The sequence below is a fragment of the Cannabis sativa genome, chromosome 1 (genome assembly GCF_029168945.1).
Source record: "Cannabis sativa cultivar Pink pepper isolate KNU-18-1 chromosome 1, ASM2916894v1, whole genome shotgun sequence".
Lineage (NCBI taxonomy): Eukaryota > Viridiplantae > Streptophyta > Magnoliopsida > Rosales > Cannabaceae > Cannabis > Cannabis sativa.
In genome coordinates, this window is record NC_083601.1 from 23,897,711 (window position 1) to 23,925,342 (window position 27,632).

General features: G+C 33.6%; 3 protein-coding genes and 1 non-coding gene across 6 annotated transcripts; 2 read left to right on the forward strand and 2 right to left on the reverse strand.

Annotated features, from left to right (window-relative positions):
- The first annotated feature begins 6,980 nt into the window (after positions 1 to 6,980).
- On the forward strand, positions 6,981 to 7,052 carry TRNAC-GCA (transfer RNA cysteine (anticodon GCA)). Its single transcript has one exon. It is a non-coding gene; the product is annotated as a tRNA-Cys (tRNA).
- A 3,051-nt stretch (positions 7,053 to 10,103) lies between these two features.
- Positions 10,104 to 20,228, reverse strand: LOC115703640 (uncharacterized). The gene is made up of 19 exons (XM_030630877.2): positions 18,353 to 20,228; positions 17,459 to 17,770; positions 17,094 to 17,333; positions 16,862 to 16,982; positions 16,640 to 16,797; positions 15,874 to 16,507; positions 15,240 to 15,304; positions 15,053 to 15,154; positions 14,802 to 14,944; positions 14,516 to 14,571; positions 13,714 to 14,369; positions 13,429 to 13,619; positions 13,039 to 13,327; positions 12,288 to 12,551; positions 12,068 to 12,177; positions 11,593 to 11,926; positions 10,977 to 11,384; positions 10,625 to 10,868; positions 10,104 to 10,521 (listed from the first exon to the last, which is right to left on the reverse strand). The coding sequence occupies exons 1-19, from the start codon at positions 19,886 to 19,888 to the stop codon at positions 10,496 to 10,498; spliced, it is 5,889 nt and encodes a 1,962-aa protein (XP_030486737.2). The 5' UTR covers positions 19,889 to 20,228; the 3' UTR covers positions 10,104 to 10,495.
- A 2,147-nt stretch (positions 20,229 to 22,375) lies between these two features.
- LOC115704971 (granule-bound starch synthase 1, chloroplastic/amyloplastic-like) lies at positions 22,376 to 25,557 on the forward strand. 2 transcript variants are annotated; one of them, XM_030632192.2, is made up of 13 exons: positions 22,376 to 22,896; positions 22,975 to 23,055; positions 23,139 to 23,237; positions 23,315 to 23,404; positions 23,525 to 23,588; positions 23,677 to 23,777; positions 23,855 to 23,964; positions 24,057 to 24,300; positions 24,401 to 24,577; positions 24,690 to 24,881; positions 24,975 to 25,061; positions 25,140 to 25,268; positions 25,356 to 25,557. In XM_030632192.2, exons 1-13 carry the CDS (start codon positions 22,552 to 22,554, stop codon positions 25,470 to 25,472), a joined length of 1,836 nt encoding a protein of 611 aa, XP_030488052.2. In that variant the 5' UTR covers positions 22,376 to 22,551; the 3' UTR covers positions 25,473 to 25,557. The 2 variants fall into 2 exon arrangements, with proteins under 2 accessions (XP_030488052.2, XP_060968534.1); XM_061112551.1 differs by having other exon boundaries at positions 25,140 to 25,557.
- A 386-nt stretch (positions 25,558 to 25,943) lies between these two features.
- On the reverse strand, positions 25,944 to 27,340 carry LOC115705054 (large ribosomal subunit protein P1). 2 transcript variants are annotated; one of them, XM_030632295.2, is made up of 4 exons: positions 27,144 to 27,340; positions 26,951 to 27,033; positions 26,385 to 26,597; positions 25,944 to 26,254 (listed from the first exon to the last, which is right to left on the reverse strand). In XM_030632295.2, exons 2-4 carry the CDS (start codon positions 27,017 to 27,019, stop codon positions 26,201 to 26,203), a joined length of 336 nt encoding a protein of 111 aa, XP_030488155.2. In that variant the 5' UTR covers positions 27,020 to 27,033; positions 27,144 to 27,340; the 3' UTR covers positions 25,944 to 26,200. The 2 variants fall into 2 exon arrangements, with proteins under 2 accessions (XP_030488155.2, XP_060968542.1); XM_061112559.1 differs by having other exon boundaries at positions 26,951 to 27,038; positions 27,150 to 27,302.
- Between the last annotated feature and the right edge of the window lie 292 nt (positions 27,341 to 27,632).

The following is a 27,632-nucleotide window of genomic DNA, read 5'->3' on the forward strand; positions in this document are numbered from 1 at the left end:
ACATAAAATAATAATAATAATAAATAAATGATTTAGTCAGGTGTTTTTCTGTTTTTCTTCTTTTATCATCATCCCTAAAATTGGTGACATTGATAATTTGATAGAGGCACATTTCAAAACAATTGGCCAAATACGCACTAGTACAAGGTCTCCCATAAAAAAAATAATAAAAAGTAAAAAGAAGAGATCTTAAACTAATCAATTTTCATAGAGCAACTAGAAATATATGTATATATAATCACTACACACATAAAAGATAGGGGGCATGGCCTCGCAAGGAACAACGTAGTTCCGCTCCTGAGCATACTTAGAACATGTTTAGTATTGTTTTCTGTTTTTTGTTTTTAAAAAATATTTTTTAGAAATGAGAACAAAAAATAGTTTTTGAAGTTTTTAAAAACAAGTCATGCATGGTTGGTTAGTATTTTTTAAAAATAATATTGACCAAAAGTGAATTGATTTTTAAAACAGACAACAATTTTCAAAATTCTTGTTTTTTTGTAACTTTGTTTTCTGAAAACTGTTTTCAAAAAACAAAGCCAAACAAACCAAATTATTTTCAAAAAATAATTTTCTGTTTTTAAAAACAAAAAACAGTTTTTTAGTTATGATGCCAAACATGCACTTAATCTTCTCTGTAACTCTAGCATAGATTCAACTAAAAAATAAAGATAAATATCACTAAATTACTATCATTCATAGCATGGTGAGAGATCATGCAGCAATGAAAATTAAAATAATATGAATAGGAAGTCACGTAAAATATTAATTTAAATAATTTTTTTATGAAGATTTTAAGGAAATAATGAAATAACAAAATAACTATATTCTTATTAAAGTGATAAAAAGGTGTGTATCATTGAAATTGGTTATAATAATTAAAAAAAAAAAACCTAACGTATTCATTTTTTAGAAAGGAAAAATAATCAGATCATGTCTTAGAATATAGGATAATTTTTTTTAAAAAAAAAAGAAAAAAAAAACTAACGTATTCATTTTTTAGAATGGTACAAAAAATTAGATCATGCATGTATTATAAGAGAATAAAAATTAAATAATAAAAATTCTATGTGTGATACCTCATGATAATCAAATAAATTACAACAAATTATTATCATTAGATTAAAAATCAAAGGTTTAAAAAATAACCTTATGGGTGAGAGCAAAAGTGATGCTCTCACCTAAGAATTTTCCAATAATTTTAATTAAAATACTATTTAAAAAGTTTAGAAAAAAAAATAGACAGCTTACTTGTAACGCCCTAATGCTAAGGTACGTTACAGTGCAGTCTTTGCTAATAAAATTTTTTTCTTGAAAAACGTGTCAAATAAAAACTTTTGTATTGAAAATTAAAGTTTATATTATATCAAAATATTTACAAGTGACGGGATCCCGTTTTCAAACTTTTAAACATATTATACCAAAATACATAATAATCAGGTTGCACAGCAACTACAAAATATAATCCCCAGATGTCCCGAGACCGAACACTCCAGGTCACGCTGCTTTGACATGTACAATCTCATCCTAGCTCGGGTTCATTCCTGTTCAGCTTTCGCCTTTCCTTTACCTACACATGAAAGCAGAACTGTGAGTCGACAGACTCAGCAAGAAAAGCATATAACATATCATATAATTTTCGACTTGTATCTAAGCGCCCATACACCTATTTACAAGGCTCAACAGATGAGTAAGAACGTTCCGTACCAGGGTATAACCACTATACCACATACACTACGTACCTATCTGTACGAGTGTTGGTAGGGTTTGTTTCATACCCTGAGTACCTCTGAGTGATGTACCACGCATGCTCAGTACCTCATCGTACTTATGCTGGTATCACGGTACTCTCAGACAACAATCACTATACCAATACATTCTATACCTAAACCGTATAAGTGTTGGTAGTGCAACTAACATTTAAAGCATGCATGTACACATAACATATACATACACTCAGATATTCATATCACACATTATATTCAGTTCTTACCTTCTTTCCGGATTCAAGTGTGCTGGCCGACCTGAACGGAAAGTCTCGTGCTAGATGGATGCCCTAATCACATTATGAAACCGAGTAAGTTACACGAACAAAACCCTAATCCCGGGAATCCCAAAATCATAACCGTAGGTTCTGTTATACATTCTAGGGGTTAATCTAACTCTGAAAATAGGGAAACACCCAACCACGGCACGGAGAGGACGAAAATTGAGAAAATGAAAGCCCCGGAGAACCCTGCCACGGTTTTGCACGTACGTGTAAAACCGGCTACCCGGTTTGCACCAGTTCACCCAAGAAATTTTATTTCTTGCTCAATTCTCCACCAAACGTCACCAAACCTTCCAGAGTATCTAATTAGGGTATATACAAAATATTCCAACCAGTATTTCACAGAAAAAACCAATGAAACTCAACTTTCCATTAATGATCAAAGCTTTGAACTCAAAGCTTAAACTTGCACAAAACCTAAACCAACCATCAATTCCAGCTGCTAGGACCCTTAATCAACTCAAATTAAATTTAAAATTCAAACCCTAAGCATTCCCAACCCTAATAGCCACTAACACTAAAAATCCTTACTTGAAACCAAATTTAAAGCTTAAAAACACAAAGAGCAAAGAGCAAGGGATTACCTCAACCTCAAGAACACTTGGTATTCAACTTGATTGCAGAATTAGAGAAGAATTTGGATGGTTTCCTCTGGTTTTTTTTTTGGTCCCAGCCGAAAGAGAGAAAGAGAGAGCTCAAGAGAATGAATTTTCTAATTTTGATTTTTCCTTCAAATGAGAAAACGGTTTTCTCTAATTAATTCTTTGCTGAAAGAAAAATGAGGCCACATGTCACCTTCCTAGGCAGCCACCAATCCATCAATTAAAATGACCAAAATGCCTTTGGGTTAAAACTTAAGTAATTCTAAAGCTAGGGGTAAAATGGTCAAATTCTAAAACCCCGCTCAACCCCGATAATTTATTTTCTCTAGAATATTTCCCACTAAGAAATAAGATTCTAAACTTACCCATGTGATCAAACTAGCCATCCATCGCATTTTCTGTTGTCGCCGAACAAAAATTACAAAAATTGCATAATTCACATATAAGTTAAATAATACCCCTAGAGTTAAATAAAATCTCCGGAATTGAGAAATTATAACTCTAATATTCATCTCTAAATATAGGGGTCCACAAATAAATTAATTCATAAATAATTATAAAATTAACAGAAATTAATGCTAATTGCCTTTACTAATATAAATTACTAAAGCGGTCATTACATTACTATTTTGTTTGCTATTATAGAGAGTATTTTTTTTATGGATGGAGTTCATTTTTTAACCTATTTTAACTAAAAAAAAATGTATTTAGAGAATGTGATTGAAAATGTTCTTACAACATATACTCAACCTGCTTTTATAAAATTTAAAATAATTTATATTCAATTGCACTTACAATGTTTAATTTCGATAATAGTCATATCCATATTTTTATGAAGGAAAATAAACAAAAAAAGAAAAAAAATTTGTGCATGTTGTTTGCATTAACATAGCCTAGTAACCAACAATTCTTCCACTAAATTTTAATCTTTCCTTTTGAGTTATATGTCAAAGATTAGAAAAACAAAAATACAAAATGTATTATGGAATATATTCATTTAGTACCTTGTGTTTTTATGAAAAACATATTTGGTACCTTATGTTTTCAATAATACTTAATTGGTACCTCATATTTTTAAATTGTACATATTTGGTACTTTAAAATAAAATTTAATCAATACAATTTTATTAATTTAACCAAACAATTCTCAGTTATATGTAATCAAATAAATAAATTAGAATTTAAAATTCATAAAATATTAGACTATTGATAGTATTGATTAAATTTTATCCAAAAAAGTTAAATTTAGAGTACCAAATAAGTATAATTTTAAAATACAAGGTACCAAATAAGCATTATTAAAAATACAGGGTACCAAACTTGTATTTAGATAAAACACAAGGTACTAAATGTGTAGACACTCTATTTTAATTTTACTTCAATCATAACACTAAAAATTACATCGAAAAATAATATTTTAATTATTATATTATTTAACTCATACAAAATAACTCATTCTTAAATTTTATACACTTATAATAATACAAATATAAATATATAATATTAATAAAAATGCAGTAGCCACAGTGCTACTGCATATGTAGCTTACACTTATTTGCAATCACTGGACTTGCTCTTAGGGCATCTCCAATGGGGAAACCCAAATTTAGTGTTAAATCAACACCAAAAAACTACTATTTTAACACTAATTTTTTTTTTCAATTCTAACCACAACACTAAAAATTACACCAAATTTTATATTCTTTATTATTTTATTATTTTATTAATATAATAAGAATATTTTAATACTAAATATATATAATTATTTATTTTTTCTTCTTTAAAGTATTATTTAATTATTAAAAACTTTTTTTAAAACAAATAGTGTGGTCTACAGTGTCCCACTAAATTTGGTGGGACACTGTAGACAAAGTTATTTATGAGGATAGGTTTAGTGTTCCATTGGAGTAAATATGGTGTGAAACTACACTATATTTAGTGTTTTAGTGTCCCATTGGAGGTGGCCATAGAGGATTTCAGGGAAACAAAAATGGGCTTTTTTCATAAATGTACAACAAAAACAACATAATTACAAAAAATGTACAAAAAAAATTATTTTAAAAACTTATACATTTTGAAAACTTATTACATGAAACCATACATTTTAATCATTAAATAATAAAGTATGTTTATTAAAACTCAAAATAAACAATTTCGTAAAATTAATTAAACAGTTTTATAAAAATAAACAAATTAAATATTTTTTTTTATTAAAAGATAAATATTTATTATCTATTTTAGTATGAATTATTATAATTTAATAAGAATTTTTTAAATAAAATACAATATCAAAATTATAAACACTAATGTATATAAATATAAATCAATACTTAAAATTACTAAAAATAAACATGACACATAGAGTGATATAATAAACATATGTGAATATTATTATTTTGTTTATTAAATTAGTATGTTTAATAGATAGAAAACAAAATAAACATATATACAAAGTATTTTATATTATTAGTATGTTTATTATAATTGTAAACATAAAAATAGACATAGCTAGTTTATACTATACTAAAATAAATATATTTTTTTTTTCTATTGTTTCTATATATTGATTATTTTTTAATGGATTAGTGAACGAATTTTCTATTAAAATATAATTCTTACATCAAAAAATAAATAAACAAACATAACTTTATAAACTCCAAAAATTATTTAATTAGAAAAAATAAACATGACACAACAAACAAAGAAAAAGATAAAGATAAATATTTTTTTTTATACTAGATGAGAGTTACGTGGCAAGACACGTAAATATTAGTTTTATTTTAAGTTCTTGTGGTTTTTGTTTAAGAATTTAGTGACTAATTGTAAATTATGTTATAAACGATATGTTTTATAAAACTTATTGTTAAGAATGTCATAATTGTGTATATAAACCTATAATATACACATTGTTATTCAAATGTTTTATGTTATAAACGATTTTTTTGTATAGAGTTTAAATTTTATATTGATGATTGTTATTTAGGGTGGGTATCGGCGTAACTTTTTTTTAATTTAAAAAAAAGATTGTTTAATTTTTTGGGTTTAATTATTGGGTTTAAACGTTTAAATAAAGATTGTTTAATTTTTTGGGTTTAAAAAAAAATCGTGTAAGTCTAATCTATTAAGTGTAACAATATTAATATTAACATTTTTTGGGTTTAATTATTGGGTTTAAACGTAAGATTGTTTAATTTTTTAGGTTTAATTATTTATATATTTTTTTGGGTTTAATTATTGGGTTTAAACGTTTAAAAAAAGATTGTTTAATTTTTTGGGTTAAAAAAAAAATCGTGTAAGCCTAATCTGTTAAGCTAATCGTGTAACAATATTAATATTAATATTTTTTGGGTTTAATTATTGGGTTTAAACGTTTAAAAAAAGATTGTTTAATTTTTTGGGTTTAATTATTTATATATTTTTGAAAGTTAACGAGAGGATCAAACTTACTAACATCGTTAAATTTAACAGAATATTCTTTTATTTTTAAAGTATATTCTGTTAAACCAAGAGATGACGTTAGATAAGAACTTTTAATATATAAAGATACATTATTTATTTTTTAAAAAATTACTAGAAAATAAACATAACACACATAGAGTGATATAATAAATCTATGTGAATATTATTATTTTGTTTATTAAATTAGTATGTTTAATTAATAGAAAATAAAATAAACACGTATATAAAATATTTTATATTATTGGTATGTTTATTATAATTGTAAACATAAAAATAAACATAGCCAATATTACCATATATATAACAATCAATAATTATTACTATATATATATATCATAAAAAAATTGGAAAAAAGTTTTTAGTTATATATAAAAATGTATGAGAAAATGATAATAAGTTTTTTTTTGCACATATTTTATAATTAATTAAAATAATGTATACAAAATTGTAAAATGTTTAGAAATGGTTCTTCTTGTTTGTTGTAATAAATATCACTCTCAAGTCTTTGGACTTTGGACTTTGGAGAAGAGTTTGGTGCATGAATTCAATTAATATTTTTGTCCAACTTATTTTAGAGAAATAGGTCATTTCAGAAAAGAAAGAAAAAAAAAAAGATAAAAAGAAATAGAAATAGGTTGAATTTGCTAAATAAGCATTTATTTTTTGGCCGAATAAATATAAGCATTTATTATTTTATTGCTAAAAAATAGGGCTATTTTGTATGATTACGTGTGTGGTGTGAACTGTCACTAAAAATTGATTGGTGTGACATGCGGACAGAGATGACTTCAAACGTGGCAACAGATGAGGTCAAAAATTTTAGAATATTTACATGATTAATATAAATAAACAGACAGCAGATAACAAAAGGGTCCATAGCTCAGTGGTAGAGCATTTGACTGCAGATCAAGAGGTCACCGGTTCGAACCCGGTTGGGCCCTTATTGTTCTTTTGTGCAATCAATTTCGTTTTGCATTTGTTCTCAATAAACATAAGATCTATTACTGTTTTTGCCAAAAATTCTGACTTTCCTTTTCTGATCAGATTACCTGTTCAGTATTTATGAGATTTCTCTCTTAAAGTTCATAATGCTCTCTCCATTTTGGTATTTTTTTTCGTACCCTTTAGTCTACATAAATTCCTTACTTTATATTGTACGTTCCTTAGATGTATGGTTGCGCTTTTTAATGCTATGACTGATACGTACATTTATGAGTTGTTAATTTTTAATAATTAGTTTTATATTGTAATTATCTCTCTTTGGATTAATTTTATTTTATTCGATCTGACTTTGTCTTCTATTGGTTTGAGATGAGATTTATTCTCGACTTTATGCTACTTTTATTTATGGCAGTATTTAAACTCTGATATGCTCTTGATTGATCTTTTTTTCTTTGAATAAAGGATGCATACTTTATAAGATATCTAAACGAATTACATCCATCAACGTAGCAGGGGCATTAGATTCCCTGTGCATACAATCAGCATAAGAAACGGAAGCTCTAGCAAGGTGGTGAGCTACACGATTCGCAGATCGTTTTATAAAACATAAATCAACATCACTTAAGTTTGAAAGCAAAGATTGGCATTCAGTAACACAAAAACCAAATGTTGAATGAAGGGAAATTGAACTCCTAATTGCTTGTATGGTAACCAAGCTATCAGACTCAACCACCACATTTGAGAGATCATTATCCTTCAACCAACTCAGCACTTCTTTCAAACCCACTGCTTCTGCAAGTTCACCAGAAACCTTCTCGCACTGGCTACTAGATTTTGCCCAAAGCAATCTTCCTTCGTTATTTCTAGCAACCCAACATATCCATAGCGATTTTGACTCTCGAAAAGAGCGGCATCAACATTGATCTTAATCGTATTGCCAACTGGTTTAGTCCATAGCTCACCCCCCTCATTCGGTTTCAAGTTGAATTGAGAGGGAACAAAAGTTTTGTCTTGAGCATAACTCCATTGATTAAGATTACCTCTAGCTAATGCCAAAATATAACGAGAAGTCCTAGAAATACCTTTCCAAACTTGGTCATTGCGGGCCTGCCAAATAGCCCAGCAGAGCATCACGGCTAACCTCATATCATCGTCACGCCATCGAGCAGTTGCTGTAACAAACCAGCTGCCAAATGTCTGATCTGCACCAGCTCCGGTCGCCAAACCAGCAGAAAACCAGTAGGTGTGCGCCAGTGAACACGACATCAGTGCGTGGTAAGCAGTTTCTACTGCATTTAAACACCTCGGACAAGTTCTTTGCACACTCACGTGTTTAGTAATGAGTTGCACTTTTGTAGGTAAACAATTTGTCAAGGCTCTCCAAACAAGATTAAGTGCTTTTGGTGGCACTTTAATCTTCCAAAAACGCTGCTAGAATCGGGTATCAACATCAGCAATGCTCTCATTTTTCTAATCTTGCTGAAATGTGTATGTTGAACTAACAGTGTACTCCCCCGACTTATCAAGGCCCCTATGCCATTGATTGATCTTAGATGCTAACTACTTTTGATTATTGATTTATTTTGCTTATTAGACCGAGTTATAGTCATACTTTGACTTTGACTTTGGCTCAGTTTTTGGTTTATCTCGGATTGTCCTGAGATATATCTATTTCAGCTTAGTTCGGGTAAAATATAACTTTTGTTGAGTATGAGGTAATTGTGTCTCAATTGGTATATAAACAGGTTTATCTCAACATAATCTCAACTTAGTTTATCTCGGACTGTTCTTAATGCAACTTATCTAAACTTCAATTGAATCTGAGGTAATCATATCTCGGTTGGTACTTGATCAGATCTTATTTCGGCATGGTCTTAACTATGATCTATTTTAGTACGACCCGAGTTAGAATTTATATCGATTTTGGTTGAGCTTCGACCTTTCCTGATCTGGTTTGAGATAACTTCTATTGTAACTTTAAATTGAATTATGATCTTTTTTTGAGCTACTTGGTGTTTTTGTCTTTATTATTTAGTTTTGACAGATTTTTAGGCTATTATTCTTAAGATGTAGCGTTAATATTCTTTTTGTTAGTGGGTCTGTATCTTATCAATATGGTAGGCTTCCTTTTCTTTTTTCTTGAGCTTTGTAAAGGAAACTCTGTTTTTTCCCTCCTAAACATCTAGTTTTACTTTTTTTTTTTCCTTTTTGAATAATATCTACTTTTTACTTTTGCCTCGAGCCAATGTTCGAGTAAGCAAGCACGCTAGGTTAGCTAAAATATGGTTATTGGTTGAATGACGCAAGGTGCTCCTATTTTTTTCAGGGTAAGAAGAGGTAGAGAAAATGCCTTGATCCAATATTCGAGTACCAAGGCGCTACGACACTGAAGTAACTCATGCCATACTCCCAGGGAAAGCTCGAACGACCTTCAATAAAAGGGTACCTGTACCCAAAACTGACACAAGTTGACTGGACATCTTAGGGTAAAGCACTGTTTCAGTACGAGCTGTGAGAGTAGTACCAAATCGTAGCAAACTCTGAATATTAGATATGACCTCAAAATAACAGAAGTCAAACGTATTTAGCAACAAGGAAAAAAATTATAGAGAAAACCTAAGACAAAAACATAAGACATTCTTTTTACTAAGCCTTTTTGTTTAACCCAATCAAAATGACGAAGCTAGAACTAACTTCTTTCTGTTTTTCTAATCTTAATGGAAGATAAGTTAAAAATGTTCAAAAGGATTTTTTTTATTTTTATATTTCAAAATATATATATATTTTGCATTTATACGAAATACAAAGTAACCAACAGAACAACCTAAATCTATATGGCAACTTGTACAATAACTAGGAACAACACAAATCGTTAAAATTAAAAAAATAAAATAAAATAAATAGTATATGAATTGACCCCCCTCCTAATAACTGCAATTTTTAATATTATTAATTTTCACATTTTTTTTTTTGCAAAAAATATAACAATTAAGAAAGAAATTTATTGAACACCTCCAAATTTTGAGGACGCAATCAAACTGGTAATAAGATTTTTTTCGTAACAAGATTTAAATGCTTTAATTACGTTTTGTAACTACAATCTACAATATAACAAGTGGCTCGGAAAATACAGGTGAAAAGTGAAACAACAAATCACACTTTTTTTCCACGTCAAATTATTTGTTTTTATTCATAATTTTAACAAAATTTCCTACTTGATCATATACAGTAGGCTGTAGGCAACTCTAAATCAGGGAAAAAAATGCAAGCAAGATTTCTACATAAATATATACAGAAATTAAATGTAAAAAAAAATCTCCCTCAAGCCAACATGGGCTTTACTGAAAATTGATCCTCAACTATTTGACATCATGGACGGCCCAAGGCCCAGACCGAACCCAGAATTGTATCGTTACTTGTTAGTATATATCTATACAATGCATCACCTCTTGCTGATTTTCTCCTTGCCTATATCAACATCACAAATGTTACTTTACTTACTTTTAAGGGATTATTGACATAATAAATGAAGCACATAGTTAAAAAGATCACACTATGAACAAAAACTCACCAAATATATTCGATTTCAAGGGAAATCTAAGAGACGAGCCTTTAAGTTTTAGATCTTTTAGTGGCTTACTTCTGCTGTTCTGTTTTTCTGTTCTCGACAGACCACTGCTACTTTCTCCTGTTAGAATATCAGTTCCTTTCTTTACCTTTTCATGATATACAGCTGGTGGGGCAAGCCTCAACTGAGGTACATTCTCTACCTGAACAAATCTTTGCTCTTTTTGTAACATGTTCAACATCTCAAACTGCAGCACCCAACACGAAATTTCATTCAAGAATAGTAACACGAAATTTGAATATAAAACAGAAATGTCAATACTAGTAACAATAACAAGCTAAACATTACTTCATACCCGTGAGACTTGCTGAAGCCCGTTAGCATAGTCTGACAAATCATGGTCGTGTGGGTAAACAGTTGTTCCGTGTGTTTGTTGGGGTCTCGTTGAAGACTTCTTTACTAGACCTTTCTCTACAAGGACTGATTTATTTCTTGATTTCTGTGATTTCTTGTTAGGCATGCAGACAGGGCATCCGGATGAGGAACCAGCACCAGATGCTCCGTTCTCCAAAAGCTCACACTGAGCATGAGTAGCATGACCGCAAATGAAAACCCGAATGCTTGAGCTAGAAGGGTTCTTGGCAAGAACACAACTGCATATACAGCAAATTGGACTACGAGGGGCATACCCATGAGATGCTCCTTTCTTGAGTAAGCTCATGGTATAGAATGTGTCATCTTCTATTAGGGATTTGGCGGTATCCTGCATAGCATCAAAGTATATAATATTAAGAAAACAAACTGAAAAATTATAAGAGAGAAGTGTATAAAAACAGAGGGTAAAAAAAAAGGACAAATTGACTTAAATATGTGATAATTACAAGAAGTCATGTTGCATGTCACAGAATCCAGGTAAATAGACACAGTAGAACATAATATACATAAGGAAAAAGAAAAAGAAGTGAAAATACCAGAATTCTTCTTTCGAAGCCATATGTTCCAAGCATTCCCAGTATTGTGAGTTTAAAGTCACCAAATTCCTGGCTACCATTATCAGAGAGAAGTTTGGACATGATGTTTGGAAGTCGAACATATCCTATCATGCCCTCAACAATCTCCTTAACGAACTGAGAGAACAATTTTTTCAAGAGATGAGCACCTTTGTGGGATCTTGGAATTCTCCAATTGATGATGGACGCCTCTTCAAAATTATCTGCGTCGGATGTCTGAGCTAATATTCTATTTTGATTTCCTCCTTCAAGAAGTCCACCATCACCAAATGAACCCATCAAAGGCTCACAAAATCTGTATTGAAATTTATGGTTATTCTTCACCATAGAAACGTCCTGTACTTGTGGAAATTGTAGAATGCCACGAGAGATATATAGAAAAAGATATTCAATTTGACAAGCAAAACAGAAGATTTCACACTGGTAGTGAACTTACGAGTCTAGTAATCTGAACCATAGTATCTCTGCTTCTTCAGGATTCAAACGAGGGGTGTTCCTTTGGCACAATCCAATACAGGCACGCAATATATTTTCTATTTCTTTCACCTGTGAGAGATCACATACAAAACAAAACACCAATGTAAGCATACATAAAATTGTTATTGCCAGTAGAGAAACTTAATGACATACTCTCACTGAATATCATATCAACAGACCTCTCCCAATTTTTTGACAGTACTGAAATGCTGTTTACGAGCAGCCCCACTTCCCATAGCATCTGCAAGCTTGGCAAACTTGTTGTCAAGGCTGGAAAGTGTAAGTAATAGAGCACTGCCAGCATCACCAACCCTTTCTAATAAGAATGATGCAGCATCTATAATTCCATGTTCCTGGCATAGGTGTAAACAATGATCCACGCGGTAGCTATCAAAAGTCTCTAGGAACTTGAGAACTGAATCAGGTTCATACTGACACAATAACTGCAAAAAAAAAAAAAAATTAAAAAAACAAATAAATAAATAAAAACTTTAAAACCAAAGGTAGCACCAACTGTAAGTTACAAGCCAAAAAAAAAAAATAGTGGAAGAAAAATAACACCACGAAAAAATCTGTAAATCCTAGATCAACTTGTCACCATAATATGTGGTCCCAAAATGATAGGCATATATAGAAGAACCAAATTGGCTACCCAAACATTTTTTCTTTTTGAAAAAGAAACAGACATGTGTTAATCATTTGAACAATACAGGAGGTGTAGGGACATGCCCATAGTAATGGAAATATGATTGTTTGACTAAATTCTTGTCTGTGAAGCTGATGAAATGAGTCCTAGAGTTATCAACCATGTACCTTATTAAAGCAACCATATGATAGAAACATATTCTATTAATAAAAAATAAGGAAACAGTAGACACATAGATAAAAAAAATCCATGCTTTTTTTAACCATAGTAATGTGTGTGCTCACCTCAAGATATAGTTCAATCATATCATCTGTCACGTGTACAGGATTACTGCGCAGAATCTTGGGAAAATCAGAGATTCTTTCCAAGTAAGCTGTCAGTTCTTCAGATTTATCCTTCATACTCGTTATGTCATCATTTCTCAAATAATCAAAGTTCAGGGTGCCAGATAACTGAATTTCGATGACTGTTTTCAAATAAAGAAAAAGGCTTTTTGAATGAGCACGAAGTTCAGATAATATATGTGAACCTTCATCATTCAAATGGTCAATAACCAAGAAGATAGTACCCTCCCTGAAATTATCAGAAATGCTAGAGGTAAGTTCAGGATAGAAAGAGAGCACAAAAATTTTAAATGGTAACATAGACCTAAGATTAAGAGTTAAGCATTATACCTGTTTAAGTTAATTAGCTCAGGAATACGACAAATGAGGCCTGATCGGAAAGCGTCACGGTCGTTTCCGTCGAGCTCTAATAAGATTTTGTTGATAAAAGAGAATGCATGAATGGGCTCATCTACATCTTTCGTGTAGCTATCCAAAGCAGAAAGATACTGATGCCTGATGGTATGAATTAGACCACAAACCTAAGATGGCAATAGTGCCTGATAGTGTGAGTTGATTTTGTCCAATACTGCAAGTCTACAGTCCAACTAGCAAACTTCAAAAGAGTAAACGTACCTGGTGAAAACATGCTTTCTCACATAGTTGCAGCACACTAGAGGCATCCCAATCAGTCTCTGGAACTACCTTCAGAAGCGCAAGTACCTGCCTCTCTCTTTGTTTTGAGATTCTGCTATGTGAAGAAGCACTTGATTGCAGATTCTCTAGTGTTAAATACTCCAAAATCTGATCGAGGACTCTTTTTGAGACTTTAGCTCTTCCACACGCAACATAATGTGCTATAAACTCAAACAAATGACATATTTCTTTTGCTGACGGCCACTCTTCTGCTGATCCTTCATCATCACCAGAAGTTCTATCTGCCTGTGAAATGCCTTTTTCAAGAAATGGAATGAGAACATCTATTGTACGCTGTATTAATAAATTTTGACTTTCCGTTAAAATGTTATCTTCCTTCGTGTTCATGCCAGTATCAGCCATATTATGAGGAGAAAGCTCAGGTTGTGGAATTTTATCTTCTTCGAAAGCACATCTCAGCACATCTAGGGTAGCTTCGATATCCATTTCTAAGAGGAAATAAAGGTTCAGATATGGCACTCCAGATGTTAATCTTGTACCAACTCTTGAATTTCGAGTATCAGATGACTCCAACAAAAATTGCAGCAGTTCTTCTCTAACAGATTGCAAGCCTGAAGGAGGAAGGTTACCATGTCCTGCATAGAATTTTTTTAATGTAATTATCAATAGAGAATAATGAGATTAATCTTTCACCACAGCATTGTAGAATCTTTAACTCCAAGAAGATACAAATAGAAATATGCTTTATGCTTCCACTAATAGGAATACATCAAGGTCCTACCTGGCGGAAAAGCAAGGCCTGAAAAACAGTACTTCAGATAAACTAGCATTCGATACCTGTTGACAAAAATCGAAACAAAAAATGGAAAAAAAAAAAGAAGAAGAAGAAAATGAGGCCAAAAACATCATATATAATTGCTAGTCACTTCAGATTAAATGGCTCCAGTAAAATTATCATAATATCCAACTACATCAATAAAAAAGATGGAACAGAAGCACATTTTTTATTGGTAAATTTAATCTAAAACATACAAGCAATTTAAGGACTGAAGATGTTAAGAACATACCCAAGGGCAGAATTGGCTTCCCTGTGAGTATTTTGTAAAACCGCAAAAAGCTCCTCTAAAGGTGCCCTGAAATCTTTCAATCCTTTATTGAAGAGATAAAACAGTGCACCATAAAGTCCATGCTCCCGACATAACCGTACAACCTATAAAAAAAAAGTAAAGTACAAGTTCCTGGGTCAAGGTGTTAAATATAACAGAACAACTCCATTCAATATAAGAAAACTTTCAGCAAAGATCTCAAAGGTATTGACCTGGTTAAAATCCAATGAAGAAATATCCATGTGAAGGACGCACTGTTCAACTCTCTGTAACCACCCTTTGCTGCTATAATGTTCTACCAGTGCTTGCATAATCTTGGAAAAAGATAAAAAAAAAATAAAAATATAGTACAAACAAATAGCTTGTCGTAAAATAGCCACAATACTTGAAATGCTATACCTCTGGAGGTAGAGAACCAAGCATGTCCCTTAATATATATGGCTCCAGCAGCTCCAAAAATGTGTCTACAGTGATATTGGAAAAGAAATCAGACAAATAAGAAACATTCATTGGCAGTCAAATAAAACAATGCAGTGCATATAGTAGCATGTTATGAACTGCATCTCCTTTAATAAAAAATGAATTAGCAGGTTGGTATACTAAAAGGAAAAACCACTCGAACAAATGACATTTTCTTTTCCTAAACCAAACACGTGGAATACTGACTCAGTTACACTGCTTACTAGTAACAGAACTCCAATGATATGAATCATGCACTGAAGAAGAATATGTTCCAGACTATACAGGCCAGTAAATGAAGGAGTATGTGTCGTTGCAGTACTGGATTTAAGATTCAATGAGAATCATATAAAGAGTATCCCAATTTAATTAGAAATATGCCAGAACATTTTATTTGACATTGAGCCTACCTTCTAATAACTTTTTGTGACAGCAGAGTTACCTCTACATATTCTAACACAGAATGACTGCATTTTTGCGGCTAATGACATAATCACTAATTCAGACATGTAGAATTCAACTTAATCTACGCCATTGTTATGAAAGAACTTAATGCAAGAGCGTACTAAAATACCTTTTTGTTGAACAGCAACAAACTTGGAGAAAATTTCATCAAATAGGATCTCTGTTCTCTTGATATGTACACAGAATTCAACTGCAACTCCACCAACACGTGTATATTGCTCTTTTATTTCATTGTGAACAGAACTACTTATGCTACTGGGATCATCCAGTAGATCCATCTTTTCAATTTGGTTGCAGAATGCCACTGAAATATAGGAAAATACTTCTTCTACATATGAAAGAAGCAACTCTACCAGAAAAGGCATAATGGCCTTCTGTACAGCATCCAAGGTCCTAGGAAGGTCAACAACACCATGTGCTTCACCATCATAAATTGTCATGGCCATGTTCAAAGCACCCATCCAATCACCTGCTTTCCGTAAAACCTGAATTCGTTCCTTCCAAGGCAGAAGGCGGCACACAATTAGATGTGATGGGCCGAGTATGTAGATAGAAGCTCCCCTTATGGCTAAGCAATTGTGATAAGATTTTTCAGGATTTCCAAAGATATTCATGAAGTGAGTATGGTAACAAACAAAGTCATTCCCGAGAGAACCATCTACAGCAAAACTAGTTTGATGAATTACAGTTCCATCGTTTGCAAACAAACATAGTTGTCCAGTCACAGTCAGAACCACTAGCATCTGGACAGACACAAAACCCTCAGTTATACTTGTACTGAATAGAACTTAAGACATGAAGAGAGTTCAAACACATATAGAATTAGATGGAATCCCGACATGACAAAAGATAGAATGAGCTTAATTTACAAGTACCTGATCATCCAACCAAGCCACGCCTATAGCTGCACTTTCAAGAGACCACGTGCCATATACCTTTAGCTCTGACTTAACCAGCTTTGCTACCAGAACCTTTCGATCCCAAGCAATCGCAAGCAGTGAAACTTTTTCTGAAACTTCAGTAGGTGAATTCTCTGCAGCAAACATATATATTAAAAGGCTGTCAACTAAAATTAAACACATTCAGTCAGAACATACCAGTAGACGAACTGTATGGTTGTTTTGTGCATTTCCAGGCAGTGTAAGGCATGGAACCTTCCCGAGCTCCATCTGGCCTAGAAAGTTGTGAATAGACCTCCAAAGTTGGACTAAGTCTCACCTGCAACAAAGATTCAGCATTATTATACTGTGAATATTCACAAAGAAGCATACAGGAATTCACCGAAGAAAAGATGCACGTAATATATCCAATCATCTGAAAGCTTCATACCACCAGAGCAGTTTGATAGGTGACAAAGACGACAACACCTTCTTCTACCATAGAAGAGCCTTCATTAAAGAGTTTCCAACCTGCATCCCCACCAACTACACCACCCATCATGCTGCCGATGCTGCTAGCAGGACCCACTGCATTTCCCTGAGAGGACAGTGAAGCGCCTCCAAAAGATTCATCAAAGAAGAGTGGTGAAGCTGATAGCACTGTTCCCGTTGTTTGTCCATCAAGAAGACACTAGCTCAATCAATATAGCAAAGATCAAACTCTGAGGATTTATATGTGAATATGTACATCAACTAGCATATAAAAAGAAATCTAAGTGCACAGATTAATTTCTAGGTTAAGTATAAAAAACTTACCTGTGTTTTGACATTGAACCTACTAAACAAAGATATTGCTGACGAGGCATGTAATAAAACCAAACCCTTACTATCACCAGTCACTGCCTTAAATTGACGTGTAGCCTGAGAATCCAGCCCAAGAAATAATGCATGTACAACTGGTGCTGTATGTTCACCAGAGATGACCTTCGCAGCGGATACCTTCAGGACATCCCAAAAAGTAATATGACCATCAAAGTAACCAGCTAAGAGAATGTCCCCTTGCTGATTGAAGCATAAAGAAGTTACAGCAGAATAAGATCTTTCCCCTTGTAACCCTAGTATTAACATCTGGCACATAAAATGTTATAAGCAACCTCACAAATGAAACAACAAATTACTGCTTGAGAGAACAACAAATTAACTTTAACATCAGACATTTATGTAAAATCTTTTAAAAATACAAAAAGCTTTTTGAGTAACACAGCAGGATAGTAACATTATAACTCGATTGCTGCTGTTCAACACCGTGAAGAAGAAAAATTAACTTATCAGGTGTACCAATTGTTAAAGGTCAAGTACTACTGTTCTTTGTGATTTACTAGAAATAAAGAGCATAGAGCAAACCAAATTCGAAAGAAAACAACTTTATGGCATTGCAACGATTATATGCCAAAGCATATTTCAAGCCAAATATATCTTGGAGTGACTGTTAAAATTTCAGTACTGCCTGTTTTTAATAGACACACGAGGCATATTGAAAATAGAAGTTGGCAACAAATTATCACGTATAACGTATTTAAAAGTCCATTCTTCCATAGTTTTGTTTCAAAACACCCAACACTACATCTCAAAAAAAAAGAAAAAAATTCAAGAGTTAACCAAAGCAAAAAAAAGTAAATACAGAGCATCAAAGAGATAAGCAAATGCAACCTTTTTTTCCATATCGTCAGCATTATGTGCAGAGTATTTACTGGGAACAACTAGAATAACCCCTCTTCCCATTCCTACTGCAATGTAATTAGTATGAACAGCCAAGACCTGCGGTGAACCATAATCGCGCCTTAATGCCTGAGCTGAAATGGCCCGTGTAATGTTATTGCTGGCATTCACATCAAAGTATCCCAATGTTGTGGATCCTCTCCGAATACCCTCAAGCCTCATTGGTTGGGCAGCAGCACCTTCTACCCAATGCATACTTGTAGAAGCGTGTTTCTTCTCGAGCTCTTCGGCTATTTCAAGTGGCTTCTTACAAGGCTGTGATTTCTTTTCTGCTTTTTGACTGATTCCCCTGCTCTCCAATTCCCCAATTCTCTCCTCCACAAGTTCTTTAATCTCACTTGTTGAGCTAGCATCATCACCATCAAGATCCTCATCACTGTTATCTTTCATATAAGGCACATTGTTTATTGAATCTCCCTTTTCTAATTCCTCAGTCGTCGACTCCATTGCGAGTTCTCCACTATTATCAGCAACATCCCAGCAAGAACTACCCTTTTCATCATTATCACTAACACCGACAAATTTTGAACTCTCATCCACTCCAGGCTCATTTTCATCACAAGAATTAGTTCCGAAGTTTCTACTTTCAACACGGTCAACAGCAGAATTCTCAATATCCTTCCCAACATTAACTGAAGTAGAATTAACCTCGGTTTCCATAATTGAACCCAACAATCCTTCTCCAGCACCGCCAGCCCTTGTATCATCGCTCACTGTTTCTTCACAATGAAGAACTTCACCCACAAAAGAAATCTCCGAAACTTCACCTCTTTTTGAAGTTTCATCAGTCTTCTCATCATCATCAATGTTATTAACTTCCACTAACTTTGAATCTAAACTACTAATTTCCGAACCAGTCACATTTAAGTCACCAGTCGAATTGGAACCCAACTCATCAGAAACAACAGTCTCAGAATCCGCAGCAACACCAGTACCATTAGTGGAACCCAATTCAACATCGTCAAGAGCCTTCTGGAAACCCCCAATCCCTAAACTTCTCCTCGACTTGATCGCCGCCGCGTGCGGTGTCGGAATCGACCTCGAAGCGGCTGCCGCAGCCGCGAGCGCCGCACCGGGCTTCGCATTAGAACGAACCCCTCCGAACAACGACGGCAAAGGCCTCGAGCCTCTCCGGATCACATCCTCGGACGAATCGCCGAACTTGAACCGCCCAACCGAAGTGGTTCGAGGTCCAATTCTCCTTTCCTCCAATTGTGTGGGTTTAGTACCTTCCGTAGATTTGCGAGTCCCATCAATCGAAGACTGGGAGGAGTGTCTAGTGAGGGAGGACGAACGGTCGAGATCGGAAGATAGACGACGGGAGGAAGAGGGTGGGGATGGAGGAGGAGACGATGAGGTGGAAGAATCAGAGTCGTTGAGAATGTCATCAATCGTACGGTGGGGAATGGAGTTGAGTTGATCATCGTCGTCGTCGTCATCAAGGAAGGAGGTGAGGTCGAGCTCCATAGTTGGTGATGGGAAGGGAAGTGTTAATAAGGGAACATCGGCCAATTCGGAGTCCGAAGCAATTTCAGTTTGAAGGAAAGGGTTGTTGTTTCGGGCAAGTCTTTCCTCTCCTCCTCAACAGTTTCAATTCCATTGATGGACTTCCTCTCTCTAGTTGTCGTTTACACTGTTCACTCAGCCCAATATTGTTTTGTTTTTTCCTTTTTAATTCTTTAATTCTCTAATTTAAATTTAAATTCAAATGAAGAATTAAAAGATTTATTCATCTATCTTTGTTTGAAAAAAAATCATCTTCAGTTTTGTTTTTCTTTCTAAAAACATATATGTTGACCAAATAAGACCTCCACTGTATATGTTGAGACCTCTATTTATAGATTCTGAAGTCTTAAAATAATTATCTTGTTTTTATTTGAAATATGAATTTTTTATTATAGGATCCCAAAAATTAAACCGACTAAATCGAGCTTCACCACTTGAGGCTAACTCAAGTGGCCATAGGGAGTGTGTGTTGGAAGTCCTCTGTTCGAGTCGGAGGTTATGCATGATGTAATATATAAACACTTAAATCAAAAAAAAAAAAAAGACTAAATCGAGCTTCATCTTTTAAAAAAAAAAATAAAAAACAAGTCTTTAAATTTGCTATAATTATTTAGAAACTAAAAAATTAGACTATTGTATCAAATATCATATAATTTAAGAACAAAAAATTTCTTAGTTAAATGAATAATGTAAAATAATTTTTTTTTAAATTTGCTCAAATTATTTGTACTACTAGTATGTAATGAATTATATTAAAAAACTCGAATTATTTATGAATGTGTGTATATAATACATAAATGCATCAAATTATAATAAAATAAAGTAATAGGGAATTAAGACTTTCAATGAAAAAGATAAGAACTAAATATAGTTTAATAAAATTGTATATTAAATAAGTGTAAAATATATATGTTTGGTCGATTTTCGGTTTAATCGTTCTGTTTGCCATTGACACTAAAACCGAATGTGCAAAGGCGATTTTAACCGGAGGCGGTTTTTTTAGTTTTTAGTTTTTTCGGTATTAGTTTTTTCAGTGTTCGAACGGTTGGTGTATTCAATTTGGTCAGTTTCTTGGATCTTTTGCTCAACCCTAATAATGACACTAGAACTAGCAATAAATGTAAATAATGACACCAGAATTTAAAGAGGTTCGGTCTTAGATGTCGGTAATAGCCTAATCTCCTTGTGTTTTATTAATCAGAGTTACAAAATAAAGAACAGACTCTTGAATACAAAAGATAACAATGATAGATTTTTTTTCTCTCTCTAAGTACTCAAATTTTTAGAACAATCTCTTAGGTCATGGTTCACCCCTTGTATAGGGGAAAAGGTTGATACTTCTCGTTTCAGGAGACGCGACCAATACAAAGTTCTCTCAACCAACCGTCTCCTTAGTTTTCGAATGTGGTTGAAACCCAATTTTCATGGTAATATCCCGTTATTTTAGTAGTTTTATAGCCATATTTGAGCTTCTTGCAAGATTTGAATTTTTGAACTAGTCACTGACGATGAGGGTCCTTCCCAGAATGTGGTATGACCGTTAACCTCCTCTGAGGGTAGAAGCTAATACTTAGGGGTGACACCCCCGAGACCTAACATGAAACGGGTGTGAGTCGCCATCTCGGGGTATCACTTGACCTTTGATGTTGTGGGCAGCCTTGGTGTCATGAGGATGTACTCATCAATCTTTGAGGATGTCATTATATTTGAGGTAGGGGTAGTGACATCTACCCTAAGCTAATTTGACATGTAGGTGTGTGACGATCGTTTATCCCATCTATGAGGGTGTTAATTCACTGTCTTTTTGGAGGCAATCACCTTGCACAAGTTAGGAGGAAATGTGACCGCCAGACTTCTCTTTTAACGGTCATAACAATTAGTTATGAATTTTTTTTAAAGGATAATTTAATGTATTTAACTATCATGTAATTTCCCCACAATTGGTTTTAAAAAAAAAAAAAAATCCCCACAATGGGCATTATTCTAATAGTCTCCATACATGTCATTTATCAACTCTTGTAATAGTTTTTTATCTCCTCAAATATGAGTAAATATATCCATAATAGTCACCTATCTATCTTCATCAAGGAAAAGAGTCACCTAATTCTAACATCATTCCCATTTTTTTCATGAAACTATATATTTAATGTACACCTCTACAGAAGTACCTAAGTTAAGGTCAACCTATCAATCCATGTGAGAATACACAATAAGAAAAAGAAAGATATGATAATTAATAATGAGATAGATACATAAATTTATCCTTAAAAAATACATACAAACCAAAGAAAATCGGTGGGGCTAAGCATATTCAAATGTTGTACCTCTATATCACCATATTCATAAGAAGTTGGTCCCATCTTCCACTTGAAACAACTCCTCAGCCTCAAATTTCAATTATTAGAAAAATAAAACCAAACAAAAACAATAACAAAAGAACTCCTAAGCCTCAAACGAAACATGAGGTTGTTGTTACTTGTTAGGTAAAAGAATACCACTTCAGCCAACCATTTCTCCCCATGTATTTACTGGAGTGTACTATATACTATTTTAATTACTTTATTCATATATAGTTTCATTCTTATTTTTCTAAAAGAACATTGAAAAAGCTACATGTTCTTGCAATGGCAACTTTTGCAGCCTCAGCTTTTGCATCAAGAAGCTCACATGTCAACTATGAAGTATCTTCAATGTCAGATTCCAAATCAAGTTCAGAGAAAGTTTGGTTAATGAAGCAGAAAATAACCCACTACGGTTTAAGGGTATTGACCAAAGTGGATGAACTGAGTAGTCTCAACACCAAACTAAAACTAAGTGCTGCAACTAGAAGAAGAGATGGGAGGCTTCTTTCACCCAAAATCTTCTGCGGTAGTGGTATGAATTTAGTGTTTGTGGGAACTGAAGTGGGCCCTTGGAGCAAAACAGGTGGACTTGGAGATGTTCTTGGGGGTCTTCCACCAGCTATGGCGGTAAGTTCTTCTCCTCTTTTCCCTTAGTCAACATTAATGGTCAAACAAACAATAACCAGTGAAGTTATTTCGTTTCAGGCTAATGGGCATCGCGTTATGACAATTTCTCCACGTTATGACCAGTACAAAGATGCTTGGGACACAGAAGTTAAAGTTGAGGTAATAATTATATATTAACAAATCCAAATTGCCTTTTTTTTAAGGGATTATGATTACATAATTATAGTCTTCTTACTAAATAGATTAAAGTGGGAGAAAGAACAGAGAAAGTTGGTTTCTTCCACTGCTACAAACGAGGAGTTGATCGTGTTTTTGTGGACCATCCAGTGTTTCTCGAAAAGGTTGGTCTTTTGTGAACACATTTTACAGTAATAACTCTTTGTCTTCTATGACCATTTACATGATGAAATGTGATAAGGTTTGGGGGAAAACTGCTTCCAAAATTTATGGTCCTATTGCTGGAGAGGATTACCAAGATAATCAACTTCGGTTTAGCCTTCTATGCCAGGTGAACAAATCTCCATCACGTGTCATTACCAACCTCATGGATTTTAATGTCAAAAATCAGATTTATTTGATCTTTTTGTTTTTCAAAATTTATGTTATGAATTAACTTTTTATGGTTTAGGCAGCTTTAGAAGTTCCAAGGATTCTGAATTTCACCAGCAGCAAATATTACTCTGGGCCATATGGTAGGCAGCCACAAACTAATTCTATCATTCTTGAAACTTAGTAGCATATCTTAATTCATTAAAACACAACGAAATTATTACATGTCAGGTGAAGATGTTGTCTTCATAGCTAATGATTGGCACACTGCACTTATACCCTGCTACCTAAAAGCCATTTATAAAGCCAAAGGCTTATACAAGAGTGCCAAAGTAAGTAAACCAGTTTAATTAGTAGTGCCATCTTCTTCAACATTTGGATTTTGCTTACTTGCTGCTGCTGATGTCAGGTAGCTTTTTGCATCCACAATATTGCTTACCAAGGCAGATTTGCATTCACAGACTTCAGTCTCCTCAATCTCCCAGATACTTTTAAAAGCTCTTTTGATTTCATTGACGGGTATGTATGATTTTCGTGGCACGGTAAAAAGCACCTTTTTGAAAGTTTTTGTGAAGCTTCATTGGGCATTTATGTTTATCCATGTTCTGCAGCTATGAAAAACCAGTGAAGGGAAGGAAAATCAATTGGATGAAGGCTGGAATCCTGGAATCAGATAAGGTCTTGACTGTTAGCCCATACTATGCCAAGGAGCTTGTTTCAGGTGTTGAGAAAGGAGTTGAATTAGACAATGTGCTTCGAAAAACAGGGATCATGGGGATTGTGAATGGCATGGATGTCCAAGAATGGAATCCTTCAACTGACAAATATTTATCTGTCAAATATGATGCTTCAACTGTAAGATCATCACAAAAGAAAACTTCTATAAGCAGCATTGCTTTGTGCTTTCTTTATTTCCTTTGGCGAATAACTTATTGTGTAAACTAAACATGCTCAGGTCAGGGAAGCAAAGGCCATACTGAAAGAAGCCCTCCAAGCAGAAGTAGGTTTGCCAGTAGATAGAAATATCCCTGTAATAGGTTTCATTGGTAGGCTTGAAGAGCAGAAAGGTTCAGATATTCTTATAGCAGCCATTCCTTATTTCATCAAAGAGAATGTTCAGATAATAGTTCTGGTAAAAATCAAGGCTGAAAATCCCTTAATTTTTCTCATGTATGATGCTACAAAAAAAATAAATTTTTTTCCTTTAGATCTAATAATCTCCTGCAATGTGATAATCGTGTTAGGGAACTGGAAAAAAGCCAATGGAGAAGCAACTCCAAGAGTTGGAGACATTGTATCCCAACAAGGCTAGAGGGGTTGCAAAATTTAATGTCCCTTTGGCCCATATGATAACAGGCGGAGCTGATTTCATCTTAGTTCCTAGCAGATTTGAGCCTTGTGGTCTTATTCAGTTGCATGCTATGCGCTATGGAACTGTAAAGACTCGTTTTGTTGTAGAAAATTTCTTTGTTTTTTTTTTTTCTTAGAAAGCCCTTTGCTGTTGATTTCACTATCTGCTTCTGGTGCAGGTACCAATTGTTGCCTCAACTGGGGGGTTAGTGGACACTGTCAAAGAAGGTTTCACCGGATTTCAGATGGGCGCCTTCAATGTAGAGGTAATATCATATTTATATCCACTATTCTCTTGAGTTTCATAAACAAAAACATTACCTAATGAGTTCAACCTTTGGCAGTGTGATGAAGTTGATCCAGCAGACGTGCAATCAGTGGCTAAAAACGTTATAAGAGCCCTTGCTACATATGGAACTTCAACTTTGACCGAGATGATAAAGAATTGCATGGCTCAAGATCTATCATGGAAGGTAAGAAGAAGAGTATTTTCTAGTGAAGATAAACAAATGATGAGAACATTTGGACTTATATTATATATAAATTATGGCATGTCACAGGGTCCCGCTAAGAAGTGGGAGGCAATGCTACTGAGCCTTGGCGTTGATGGAAGCGAAGATGGGATCGATGGTGAGGAAATAGCTCCAATGGCTAAGGAAAACGTAGCAACCCCATGAGAATCAAAGCTTTTCCATTCCACTTGTTTGTTGACTTAAACTAGATTGACTACATAATCAATAACACAATCAGCCTTGTTTATCACTTCCAAACATTGTTAAGGGGCTTTGCCTTTTGTCTAATGTGAACACAGATTCCGACACTAACCATAACCAATAAATAAAATACTACTTAGAAATAAGGACTTGGCAATTGATTCATTCTATAGAAATTAGAAACTATTACTGCAACAAATTTGGAATATTATTGAATAGTTCATGAACAAATCCTCTAATTATTAATAAATAACGCAAGAGACTCGTCATTAATAAACAGTCACAATATTAAGCATTATCACACTAATCTGGGCAAGATGAAGAAGCTGGTTCTGCTATAAATACCAGTGAATTTGGGTTCTTAATCCCCATTGCAAAAAAATATACAGTTAGCCTACTAGTCTTAGTATAGTTAGTAGAGATATTTAGAATCAATTAGAGAAAATGTGCAAAATATAAATAATAGGAAGCCAAAACTGACTCCAAAGACATAGTATACCAAGAAGCTCGATGGGAAAATTTTAAGAACTAAAGATGTTCAAATTAACAAGACCCTGAACAATTCGCTCAACACGAACACATATATTTGTTACGAATAAAAGATAAACTCCTAAAACAAAAGATAATAAGGTAATAACCCAAAAAAGTAACTAAAAATAGCAAAGTACTGCATCACACACTGAAAGGAGCTCCTAATCAAACAGACTGAAACCCATGTCATCGTCACTCTCTTCCTTTGGTTCTTCCTGTAAAAAATACAAACAAACAATACATGAACAAAATTGGTGTTACCAAAATAGACAATTGATATTATAAATGGCAAAGATTAATTGAAAAACATTAGTTTGATTGAATTCATGTGAGGGACTGGGTTACCTTCTTCTCCTCAGCAGCGGGAGCGGCGGCGGCTGCAGCGTCGCCACCAGCTGACCTGGGAACAGCATCAACTGCAACACCACCACCTCCGGCACCGCCACTCACAATAAGGTCATCAATGTTGCGCTTCTCGGCAAGCTTAGCGAACAGGCCAAACCAGTAAGATTCAACCTTCAAGTTAGCAGCTTCCACCAAGGAGGCAATCTTCTCAGCCTGTTGATAGAAAATCGATGTTGAAAACCATAAATCCTATCTATCTTCTCCAATCAAAAATAGTAATCTAAAGTAATAAAAATGAATCAAAGACCAAAAAACTAAAGACAGTGAAAACGAAGAGCAAATGCTAGCCTTTAATTAAAACAATTGCAATTTTTATTAGAAGAGAACACAACAAGACACATAGATTATTTAACAACCCGAATAATTATTTTAAGACAAATTATCTACTTTTTAAACACATAAAAACAATCCTAAAGATCACATTAAGCAAGAGACACACACATATATATAAGTATACAGAAACACATAACACAATTGGAAAGGTTTGAAGAATTAGAGAAAATTACAGTGACAGGGACTCCATCGTCATGGAGGGCCATGACGGCGTAGCTGCAAGCTAGCTCTCCGATCGACATGGTTATTTAATGTTCTGAAACACCAGGAAAAAAAAACCTATTTTAGTACAGAATTGCAGTTCAATTTCATACAAAGAAAACAAAGAAAGAAATGTTCGCATTTGAATTGAATTGAAAAAGAGACCTGAAGGAGATGAGATGTATCTTTGTGTTGCCTCGCCGCAATCTCCTCTGCGTATCGTCTCTCCAAGACCACAACAACTGCTAGGGTTTCGAGGGTTTTCTGTAGGCAAGGGCTTTTTAAACGACAGAGTAAATGGACTGTGTCTAACCTTCTAAACACACTATTGGGCTCCCACTCTTGTCGAAAGACTTGGCCCATAATCAGCCCGGAACCTAGACAAATAGCTGGTTTTTTAAAAAATATTTAATTTTTTAAGAAATATTTTTTTTTTCTTTGAACTCATATTTTTTTAAAAAAATATTCTTATCAAATAAAAATAATTTATATTTTAAATTAAATATTATAATAAAAAATTAAAAATATTATATAAAATTTTATTAAAAAATATTATACATGATTTAAAAAAATTATAAAAATAAATATTAAAATTAGCATAAAATAATATATATATAAAAAAAAAAGAAACAATCCTGGAAGGTTGATATTATT

What these genes read in the sequence shown, in the direction of transcription:
- LOC115703640 (XM_030630877.2), bottom strand. Translation starts at nt 19,888, where the DNA reads ATGGAGCTCGACCTCACCTCCTTCCTTGATGACGACGACGACGATGAT. An exon ending in GAGCTAATTAACTTAAACAG is followed by an intron (nt 13,328 to 13,428) that starts GTATAATGCTTA and finishes TGATAATTTCAG; the next exon opens with GGAGGGTACTATCTTCTTGG. An exon ending in TGGTTCAGATTACTAGACTC is followed by an intron (nt 11,927 to 12,067) that starts GTAAGTTCACTA and finishes ATTTCAATACAG; the next exon opens with ATTTTGTGAGCCTTTGATGG.
- LOC115704971 (XM_061112551.1), top strand. Translation starts at nt 22,552, where the DNA reads ATGGCAACTTTTGCAGCCTCAGCTTTTGCATCAAGAAGCTCACATGTC. An exon ending in GTCTTCCACCAGCTATGGCG is followed by an intron (nt 22,897 to 22,974) that starts GTAAGTTCTTCT and finishes ATTTCGTTTCAG; the next exon opens with GCTAATGGGCATCGCGTTAT. An exon ending in TGGGCGCCTTCAATGTAGAG is followed by an intron (nt 25,062 to 25,139) that starts GTAATATCATAT and finishes AACCTTTGGCAG; the next exon opens with TGTGATGAAGTTGATCCAGC.
- LOC115705054 (XM_030632295.2), bottom strand. Translation starts at nt 27,019, where the DNA reads ATGTCGATCGGAGAGCTAGCTTGCAGCTACGCCGTCATGGCCCTCCAT. An exon ending in ACGATGGAGTCCCTGTCACT is followed by an intron (nt 26,598 to 26,950) that starts GTAATTTTCTCT and finishes TTCTATCAACAG; the next exon opens with GCTGAGAAGATTGCCTCCTT. An exon ending in CCGCTGCTGAGGAGAAGAAG is followed by an intron (nt 26,255 to 26,384) that starts GTAACCCAGTCC and finishes TATTTTTTACAG; the next exon opens with GAAGAACCAAAGGAAGAGAG.